At 43.9% G+C, this 10,667-nt stretch overlaps 1 protein-coding gene across 1 annotated transcript; it reads left to right on the plus strand.

The window, feature by feature from the left end:
- Positions 1-44: 44 nt before the first annotated feature.
- Positions 45-10,335, plus strand: nsun2 (NOP2/Sun RNA methyltransferase 2). Its single transcript, XM_010735691.3, has 19 exons — positions 45-288; positions 847-1,004; positions 1,158-1,262; positions 1,354-1,459; positions 1,607-1,678; positions 1,847-1,931; positions 2,097-2,289; positions 2,902-2,976; positions 3,156-3,286; positions 5,205-5,278; positions 5,399-5,529; positions 6,268-6,364; positions 6,594-6,811; positions 7,050-7,142; positions 7,221-7,356; positions 8,408-8,488; positions 8,957-9,095; positions 9,467-9,506; positions 9,614-10,335. The coding sequence occupies exons 1-19, from the start codon at positions 220-222 to the stop codon at positions 9,915-9,917; spliced, it is 2,307 nt and encodes a 768-aa protein (XP_010733993.3). The 5' UTR covers positions 45-219; the 3' UTR covers positions 9,918-10,335.
- Positions 10,336-10,667: the final 332 nt, after the last annotated feature.

A 10,667-nucleotide genomic window follows, 5' to 3' on the forward strand; every position in this document is an offset into this window, starting at 1 on the left:
AGGCACATTTCGTGGACACCTCGAAAAGGAGGAGGGGGGTCCTGATTCACGTGCGTCAGAGGCAACACGTTTCGAGGAGGACACACACACACACACAAACACACACATCTTCAATCATCAACACACAGCTCGTCTGTGTTTTATCCGTGTCGCAGGTCACATTTTTCAGCCATCGGGTCGTTGCGTAGACTTTTCTCCAGAGTTGTGTGTTATTCCAACATGGGGAAAAGAAGCAGACAGCGACAGAGAAACCAGAGTGCTGCCGGCAGGGACGACAGAGACAAGGCTGTAAGGTTTCACACAGAACATGCAGCAAACTGTCGCTAATGTTGGGTGTAAAAGCTCAGTCAGGCCACATGTTACCTGCGAGATGAGCTGGGGCGAACACGGTTATATATATATATATATATGTGTGTGTGTGTGTGTGAAGCAAACTTGTGCATCCATGCTGCTGTGACGCTGCTAAACACAGCTGCAACAACCACAGTCACAGCTTTTTTTTACATTTTATTTTATTTTTTTTTTTTTTACTGTAGCACCGTTTGTCGTGTTAAATCTTTGTCTAGATGCGGAAATATTGTGTGACTTAGCTTTAGAAATGTGTTGATTTTATGTGGCCAGCGCCATACAGGCAAGAGGATAGTTTAAGAAGTAAAGCAGGGTTGCAGAAAAAAAAAGTCTGTTTATGGATTACTAAATGTCGAATAGACCACTAGATCATGTCTTATCATATATCCTTAACAATAAACAAGAAAGCTTTAAGTTTTTTAAATCCACATTTAATAGGTGCTTTTCCAGTGTAGTAATAATAATAATACAATATACAATGTATGTTCATGTCTTCAGGGCTGGGGAGCTGGCTATGCTGACATTATCAAGGAGAATAAGCTGTTTGAGCACTACTATAAGGAACTAGGCCTGGTGCCTGATGGAGAATTTGAACAGTTCATGGAGGCGATGAGGGAACCACTGCCAGCAACCATCCGCATCACCGGATACAAGAGGTGAGCTGGACACATTTAAAACCCACACTCAGACTCATTGTCTTTCCTTTTCTTTCTGGCAATCACCTCATAAAAGATCATTCAAGAACTTCTGAATAATCTTGATCTAAGGTCCAATATTTGGGCTCATGATACTTTCTGTCTTCTGTCCAGCCATGCCAAGGAAATCCTCCACTGTCTGAAGGAAAAATACTTTAAGGATATTCTGGAGCTGGAGTTCGAGGGCCAGAAGATCGAGGCTCCACAACCTCTGAGCTGGTAAGATCTCATGGTTTTACCCAAGGCTGAAAGGACACACAGATTCAGACTAGAAACTCAGGACACACACACTTTGCTCTGTCGTGTCCAGGTATCCCGATGAGCAGGCCTGGCACACCAACATGAGCAGGAAGATCATTAGGAAGTCTCCTCTGCTGGAGAAGTTCCACCAGTTTCTGGTCAGCGAGACGGAGTCGGTGAGTCAAACTCAAAGCACACAGAAAAATTTGCAAGAAAAACCTGTTGTTACAGCAGTGTTGTTGGCCGTGTTCCCTACGTTTACCACGGATAGGTGGTTTGAAAGAATGAGGAGAAGACTGTTAGTAATCTGTTTGTCTTTGTAGGGCAACATCAGCCGACAGGAAGCTGTCAGTATGATTCCTCCTCTCCTGCTGAAGATTGAGTCCCACCACAAGGTAAAAGCACAGACCTCTTTGAAGGTTAAGACTAGTACATCTGTCAATGCTTAATGCATTTTTCTATTTTTTCTCCCTTGTGTGACTCTTTCTCCCCTGGCATGAAATCAGCTGTCTTCAAAAAAAAAAAAAAGATAGTTTTGTAGTGTTGACGTGTTTTCTGCGCAGATCCTGGACATGTGTGCAGCTCCGGGGTCAAAGACAGCCCAGCTCATTGAGATGCTCCATGCTGATATGGAAGTGCCATTTCCAGGTAAGAAACACAGAGTTAAAAACAGGAAAGACGCTACAATGACTGATTACTTTGTATTTAAATGTAAAAAAAAATCTGAATCCAGTATCTACTGGATATTCTAGTCCATGCCATGTGCTCCTGCTTTAATAATATTTAAGTTTAATCCTCTCCTCTACCCTCCAGAGGGCTTTGTTATTGCCAATGACGTGGACAACAAGCGCTGCTACCTGCTCGTGCACCAAGCCAAGCGTCTCAACAGCCCGTGCATCATGGTGGTCAACCACGACGCCTCCTGCATCCCCACGCTCAAAATCGACGTCGAGGGCAAGAAGGACATCCTCTTCTACGACCGAATCCTGTGCGACGTGCCCTGCAGGTCAGCAAAGGGTTAGAGGGCATTGTCTCTGCTGACAGTTAGTTGGAGTTTGGAAGTCCAAAGGAGGAGGAAGAGGAAGCGGATAAAGAAAGAAATATGTTTAATAATCTCTGCTGTATGTGTGGGTGTTTGGCCGGAGAAGGGATTTAGTGCGACAGATGGAGATGAGGCTTCACCCGGTCTGTCAAATGCGAGGTATTCACAGGTCCTTTTTATAGAAGGCTGTTTATTAAAGTTTCGTCCCTAATGTTTCAGTACATCATTCTCCTCCTGAAATCGAGCGTCACTTTATGGCCAAAACAGAACTGGATTTGTTTGTAAATGCTGCCTTAGTTCGGCCAGCTGTAGCAGCGAAGCCAGGAGGCCTTGCCAAACACAACATAGGGAGAGGGGAGGGGAGGAAAAGCTGTAATGAAGACCGAGAGAGGCAGGCAGGCAGGCAGGCAGCAGTGATGTGAGCAGTCAGCTAAAGCCCGGCGTTTAGACAGTTTGCGCTTGGCAGACATTTTTTTTGCCCTGTGAGAAGTGTCGGGGATCTCCGCTGGTTTCAGTGCCTCGGGCCAAACTGGGGATGTGTCTGACTGGTGCCGCTGTCTGCTCTGTGTTGCGCAGCGGGGACGGCACCATGAGGAAGAACATAGACGTGTGGAAGAAGTGGACGACCAGCAACAGCCTGCACCTCCACGGGTGAGTGGGGGGGCGGGGGAAGCGTGTGCTTTCGTGACAACACAGTACTTGTGGTAGACTAAATTGACTAGACAACAAGGGAACGGAGTGTGCTCTTTTGTTGCCAATTAAAAAAAAAAAAAAAAAAGTTGGCAGTATTACAGAGCGTGTGTGTGCATGCGTTTGTGTGTGTTCACCAGGCTCCAGCTGCGTATCGCAGTGCGTGGCGTGGAACAGCTGGCAGTGGGAGGGAGGATGGTCTACTCCACCTGCTCACTCAACCCTATAGAGGACGAAGCCGTCATAGCAGCGCTGCTGGAGAAGAGCGAAGGTAGCAAACACATGCTCACGGGGCTATACAGTTTTTATTTATTAATTTTTTTTTAAGATTTCTTTTTTGGCCTTTTCAAGCTTTATTTGATAGAGACAGCTGTGTGCAGACTTTTTATTCAAATGAGAGCTCCATTTAAGTTTTGTTTCATGCTCCACTCGTTACCTTTTATTTCCTGTTACTTAAATGTTTCTTCATGAATAATCCATTCAACTGACCACATGGGGCTTTCTCATCTTTTGTAATTGGTTTCTCGATGATCTCTTACCTTCGGTCACTGCTGCCAGCTGTTAAACACAAGTCAAAAGTCTTTATCCCTTCACACAGCAAGCTACAGGTTTCTCAAACGTGGGAACATGCGTCCATATAGATGAGCAGTTCATGTGACCTGACTCGACCATATCCACCACAGTGATAGTCATAAAGTTGCTTTTTTTTTTACTAGCTCTCAGCTCACATAAAACAACTTTACAACTACTTTACTTTGTGTTGTAGCAATCCCTTGATATTCTGATGGGGAAACATTTCAAGACCACTAATGCTTAAATTTCCAGTGTGTGAGATTTAAGCTGCATTTAGATATAATCTGGTGCCCCTGGCAAAAATGCAAATTTTGCCATTCAATTAAGAGTTTTGGCTCCGACGGTGCTGGCTGCCAGGCCTGAAAAATACAGCGCGCTGCGATGGAGAAATTGAGCTGGATCCAGTGCTTGGAAAAACATAGTCTGGTGTCACGCTGCAATCAGGCCGCCGGTTAATCAGTTAAATAAAAGGTTATTTCCTGACCATTGCAACAGTTCACGGCAGGGCCCGATTCTGTCTCAATGTACCCTTAGGGGGGCGCTATTTACAGAATATTGCAGAAATGGAATATAATACTCCATAACTATTTTTTCATAGTGCACCTGAATATAAGACTTGTTATATTTTGGGTTTTTTTGCCTTAAAATGAGACTTTTATATGCACAGTCCACCTTCTTGAGACGCCATGTTTCTACAGTAGCCCAGAATGGGCACATCAAATACTGGCTCCAGATAGAGCCTTACACATTTTTCATACATTTCACATGCACTGTTGTTTCTCCTTGCTAGGAGGAGGAGTGAATGAAGCGAGGGGGGCTGCATCCAACCATCTTTGTTATTGTCCCAATTCATTTCTCAATTTATCAGTTACCTTTTAAACTATAATGGCAGAAACAATGACGAAGGATCATCACAATAAGTCCCAGGTTGAGCAATATAAAACCCAACAGTATTCATCCTATTCAAGACGAGGGAAAACAACATATTTTTGACATTTTGATTTAAAACGTTATTAAGATAAGCAGTCAGTTATCCAAATGGTTGCTGATTGATTTCTGAATTGATCGTTGGAAGCTGGTTCACAAACGTTTCTAAATTCATCGATGTATGAGATGGCGTGAAACAAGCACTCCCTAAATAAGTCTGTAACATGTTCATGATGACATAACTTATGCATAATGCATCAGATTCTGATCCATTTGGAAAAAAGCCGTGTAGTGTGATAATGTAACTAAAACTAAATGAGTCTCTGCTGTGAATGTTCTGGATGAAGAAATATTGCATCAGCACACGTTTGAATGCCCACACGGAGCCTTTCTGCTGTGATGTCATGCCGCTAAAGACTGCCAGAAAACAAAGTCTCACTTTATTTCTGCCGCAGCGGTCTTTAACACTGTATGTCACATTGTAAAACTGGTCCGCTAAGACAGAACAGCAGAGCTGAAGCAGCTTCTTGTTGTACGAAATGTTATGAGGTCAGAGATTTAGAGCGCACAATAAAATCTTCACTTTTTGAGCTGCTAAACGTTTCAAATATAGTATACGATTATGACATCTAAATATAACCGCTGCTTTTCCCGCCAAGTTGTAATGTCTTTCCTATCCCCGCTGCCAGGAGCGCTGGAGCTGGCCGACAGCTCAGCTGATCTGCCAGGGCTGAAGTGGATGCCCGGGGTCACTTCCTGGAAGGTACTGGAATTACAACAAACCGACCACTTCAACATAAAACCATATAATAAAAAAAAACGGCTGTTTAAGTCATGGAAGACAGAACTTTGTAAGTCCTGACTGTGGTTGTTGTCTCTGCAGCTGATGACCAAGGAGGGTCAGTGGTTCTCCGACTGGTCTGATGTTCCAAGCAGTCGTCACACACAGATCCGCCCCACCATGTTCCCGCCAAAAGACCCAGAGAAACTTGCGAGCATGCATCTGGAGAGATGGTATGTACACAGACTCGCGCACCAAAACCCAGAGGACTCCTTTTTAAGCTCCTTCCCATAACCGCCCCAAACCTTAATCTTTAAGTCCACGCATGGTTGATTCGGTTCTAATGGCTTTTCGTCTGAAGGCTCTGAAGCCAAAGCAAATAGGAGCAGTGAGAGCAGGAGGCCTTGTTAAACGCCACTCTGAGTGCCAAGATAATCATGTATTCTGTTGGTGAGCTCAGTAGCGAGGAGGTGATTATAAAACATATTCATCTAATTGGTGGAGTTAGTTTTTCAGCGTATCGAAAAGCACCAACTCTTTCCAAACACAAATCCTTATCTCAACATAGCAAACGTTCCTCCTGTGAGTAATTTTGTCCTCATGAAAGCAGAGAAAGACGAGCAAAACACACGTACATGTGCAGCGTTTCCTCTTTCCGTTGGTGCCAGATTCATTAGCAAAGTAACGTATGATGTATTTTCCTGGCACTCGCACGCGTACAGTGTGCATGGATGTGCATATATATGCACAGCACCACGCTCATAATGAGGAACGATGTCATTTCCCCTCTTATACGCCTCAAATCGAGACAGTGCCGGCCACCAGATGGAGCTGTTGTCACACGTTCTCAAAGCACCTTTTTTTTTATTTAATGCTGAAGCAAAATCCTTGTTGATCTTCACAGTTAGGTGGCACCATAAAACTCAAAGCTGTGATTTATGTTCGTCTGTCTGTGTGTTTTTTAATGTCAGTATGAGGATTCTGCCACATCACCAGAACACTGGAGGCTTCTTTGTGGCCGTGCTGGTGAAGAAAGCCCCAATGCCTTGGAACAAAAGATATCCCAAGGTACTCGCCTCACAAACATACAAACACTTAATGGGGTGATTTAGATTGTCAGTCTTACTTGAAGAGAGAAATGATGCAGAACTCCCCCCCATGTGGGTATGAGACATGTCCGTTGAACCAGCACACCTTTTTGCATCACTCACCTGTTCAGCGTTCCCAAGCGGCAGCTGGGATTTCTTCTGTCTGCGTTTCTTTTGTCTGCTCATCTCCCTTCCCATATCGTCTCCAGCTGAGGAAGGAAGCCTCATCCCTCTCAGCGGCCCAGTCCGGAGACTCTCCAGCGGCCTCGACCCCCGCGGACACTACCCCCCACCTTCCCGAGAGTGCTGCGGAGGAGGCGGAGGTGGAAGGCCCAGAGGGAAAAATAGACGGGGAGGCAGAAGAGGAGGCACCCAAAGGAGCTGCCGTTGCTCAGGAGAGCACGGCTAAACAGGATGGAGTGTGTGGGTGAGTCATGGTGGCCCAGTGAGCTAATGAACAAAGGGAAACTGCCTTAAGCGGTTATATTGAATGAGAAATGGCTTAACACAGCCATCACTAGTCCACATTTGTATTCCTTTACTTGATCGTTGGACATTATGATCAATACAAAATGTTTTTCCTCCATGAAAGCTTTACATTTTTGAAATTTATATAAACATAAATAATTTTGAAGGATAACTGAATGTCTGTCTCTGTTTTCCAGCCCTCCAGCCTCTAAGAAGATGAGGCTGTTTGGTTACAAAGAAGACCCCTTTGTGTTCCTTACCGAAGATGACCCCGTCTTCACCACCATACAGTGAGTAGCTCTAGATGCGCTTAAGCTACAGAAATGATCGTTGTCAGTATTCTGAAATTTTTTCCTGTTTTTCTTCAGGTCTTTCTATGATCTGTCGCCCAACTTCCCCAAACTCAACGTTCTGACCAGGACCCACGAGGGCAAGAAGAGACACTTGTACATGGTTTCCAAAGAGCTCCGCAATGTGCTGCTTAATAACAGCGAGCGCATGAAGGTGTGTGTGTGTGTGTGTGTTTGTTTTGGGGCAACGTATTAGATGATCGCACACTTTCAAAGCCTTGGCTTTGGTGATGATGATGATGATGATGATGATGATGAAGCACTTCCTTGCATGGGAATCTGATAAAAATAGAAGCAACAAACCAAGAATCAATTGTTTCTTGGAGACGGCTCATCCGGTATTGATCAAACTACACAAACTGCATTATGTTTGTTAGAGCAGCATTTTGGGATACAGACGTATTGGTATCAGTTTTTTTTTTTTATAGTGTGTGCATTTGTTTGTGTGTGTGAGTACGTGTACCATCCCATCAGAGGGAACCAGCCTAACAGATGGGACCCTCTTCTATCCTAAATCCCTCTGGTCCTCCACCCAGTAGCACCTGCACAGGTGGCTCTGTCTGTGTTTGTCTGTTTGTTTGTGCGCCTCACTCTCTTTGTTCTCCACATGACTCCACCTTCTGGATGTGGTGATTGGAAAAAAAAAAACAGGGTGCTACGTTTGCTTCCCTTCTCGTATTATATCGAGCTTCACAGAAAATCTCTACAGAACTGTGCTTTTTCAAAGTATTAATAGTTTAATAAGAGTATTTCATTTGGCTTTCTCCTGCCTTAATGTTCTCATATTAAATATAGATATAATGCAAAGCTAAATTTACTTCCACTTTAGGTTCAGTGTGTTTATTTATATCAGCAGCACAGTTGAATTTTACTGTGCAGATCACTGACAGTTGCCTCCCACTCCTGCTGGGACACCAGAGACCAGCTGCTGTGTTTACCTTCACCGCTTTGTGATATCTTGCACAGTAGACGCCTCGAGCGAGTCAGTTCAGTAAACATCAGTTAAACCACCATGGTCGACGTGTAACACAGTCAGTCCCTTTTTAAAAAAATAAAGCATTCAAACTTAAAACCACCCTCGTTTGTGATATCAGGGGACGTATTAATTAGCAGAGTTAAAGTCAGCAGAATTTGGCATCGTTGTGCTGTTGTTGTTGTTTTGCTGAGCCATATGTCAAGCGTGCATGTTTTCCCTTGTTTTTCAGGTCATTAACACAGGGGTGAAGGTGTGGTCTCGCAACAGTGACGGAGAGGAGTTTGGCTGTGCCTTCAGACTGGCTCAGGAGGTAACAAAAACACATGCACACACTGCTTTTTTTTTTCCTCCCACATTAAACCTTCAGTGGAGTAAAAACAGTTTTCTTTAAATCCACCTGTTCTTTGCTGAGCAGCGTCTTATGAATTGAAAGCTGCGTTAATTGTAACAACATTGTGTCCTTACACCGTAGCTGCACATTTTCCTACAATCCTCTTTGTATGCAAATCAGCCCTTAATTATAGTTAGAGCTTATAGTTAACACTTTACAAATTCATTGATTTTTATACTAAATTTCACTGTAGAAACAGCTTCTTGTGATCATTGCTGTTCTCACCACCAAAGCGATGAACAGAGATGAATAACACCAAAGGGCTCGACGGCAGAGTTCACACTCAAATAAACTTTTAGTTAATTTATTCAGTATGCATCGTGTAACTGTAAAGAATCTGGAATTTGGTCTGCAGATTTCAACCACTCCTCTCTTCTGTCTCGCAAGGGTATCTACACTCTTCAGCCGTACATTCGCTCCAGGATAATCAGAGTGAGCGTGGAGGACATCAAAGTGCTGCTGACTCAGGAGAACCCTTTCCTCAGCAAACTGGAGGACGACGCTCACGCTCAGGCCAAGAAACTGGGTAACGCGCGGCAAAAGATTCTCGCCCGAAAACATAAGATTACAATTAAATAACCACTGAGAGAAGTAATGCTCTCTAATTAAGATTACAGCTTTCTATTTAATACTCTAGCAGCCGAGAGTTTAGAGTGCTGGATTAGTGACTGGAAGGTTTTTGGCTCGGCTGGCATAAAATAAAAGAGGAAAGTGAGTAATACCGTCTTCTTCAACACCTGGTGTTGAGCTGCCCTTGAGCAAGGCACTGACCCCGAAAGCCTCACAAGAGGGGCTTAGTGGTCCCAGCAAAAGGAAAAACTAGTTACTGGTAGTCAGACTGTGCAGTTCTCAGATATGTGTTGCTCTATATTTATGACTCTTTTATTCTCTCCACAGTTATGGGCAGCATTGTGTTGAAGTATATTCCCAACCCGAAGTAAGTTCTTTACTTTTTAAGTGTTTCTGTGTCATCTTTGTCATTATCCTTCTGAAATGATGTCGTCGGTCATTTCTCACTCCCTCCATAATCTTCTTATTTGTCAGTACCCCAGCGGAGCCCCAGTGTCCCATCCAGCTGTGTGGCTGGAGGGGAAAGACATCCATCCGAGCCTTCGTCCCCCGCAACGAGCGGTTTCATTACCTACGAATGTTAGGTGTGGAGGTCTTCAGAGACAAACAGGGCCTCGGGCAGAAACTGAAGGATGAAGGGAAGGAAGAGGTGGCAAAGGACGCAGAGGAGGAGGTAGAAGCGGTGGAAAATGAGGCAGAGCTGGACTCGGAGAACGGTGATGAAAACGGATCATCGCAACCAAAGGTTGACAGCGGCAGCCAGGGGACTAGCAGCTGAGAATGTAGAGGAGACGGCGGAGAGAAAGGAGGATTGACTGAAGATGTATTAGAGCTCGAAGAGCCGTTGACCAGGTCCCAAGACCACATTATGTGGTTAGAGCAGGGTGATGTGCCTCTAAGGGTCTCTGCCTCTGTTTCCCACACTGCCACTGCACACGGATTCCCTCCCCAGAGATGGACTCCCTTGAGATTTAAAAATTTTTGGAGCCCCTCCAGGAGTCAGCTTTTTAGTTAAATGGCTTGTCTTATTTTATATAGCTGTTTTTATGGTTTAACAAATTTTTTCCACTGACAAAGTGGCATCAATTTTTTTTTCAGTTGCTCATGTTTAGAGAGGTTTATATTAACTGCCGTCTTATTTTCTACACCTGTAATTAAGCCGAAATATGGAGTTGATTAAAAGTGTTGAAGGTTAACTGTGTCACCGATCAAATTATTTCAGACTTTAAGCTCATTCCTGATGTGTTGAAGTGTAAAAGGCATGCCCGAGAACAGGTTGATTAGGTTCTGCAAATTACAGCCCGATTAAAACAGCGACGCGGAATTAAATAGATTCTTAATGTAGTATGAACCCTTAAAACTGTGGTAAATTAAGTGAGTTAAGGACGGGCCAAGGGTGCTGCAAGTTATATTTTTTAGCTGGACATTTTTTAGTTGTAATATTTATATTGTCTACATTTTCATATTTCTTCAAGTGTAGAAAAATGAAAACCAAAACTAATGGAAATCACTGTTTAAAAAAAGAATA

The sequence above is a fragment of the Larimichthys crocea genome, chromosome XIII, assembly GCF_000972845.2.
Source record: "Larimichthys crocea isolate SSNF chromosome XIII, L_crocea_2.0, whole genome shotgun sequence".
NCBI lineage: Eukaryota > Metazoa > Chordata > Actinopteri > Sciaenidae > Larimichthys > Larimichthys crocea.

What these genes read in the sequence shown, in the direction of transcription:
- nsun2 (XM_010735691.3), top strand. Translation starts at nt 220, where the DNA reads ATGGGGAAAAGAAGCAGACAGCGACAGAGAAACCAGAGTGCTGCCGGC. An exon ending in TGGTCAGCGAGACGGAGTCG is followed by an intron (nt 1,460 to 1,606) that starts GTGAGTCAAACT and finishes TTGTCTTTGTAG; the next exon opens with GGCAACATCAGCCGACAGGA. An exon ending in GCTGCTGGAGAAGAGCGAAG is followed by an intron (nt 3,287 to 5,204) that starts GTAGCAAACACA and finishes CCCCGCTGCCAG; the next exon opens with GAGCGCTGGAGCTGGCCGAC.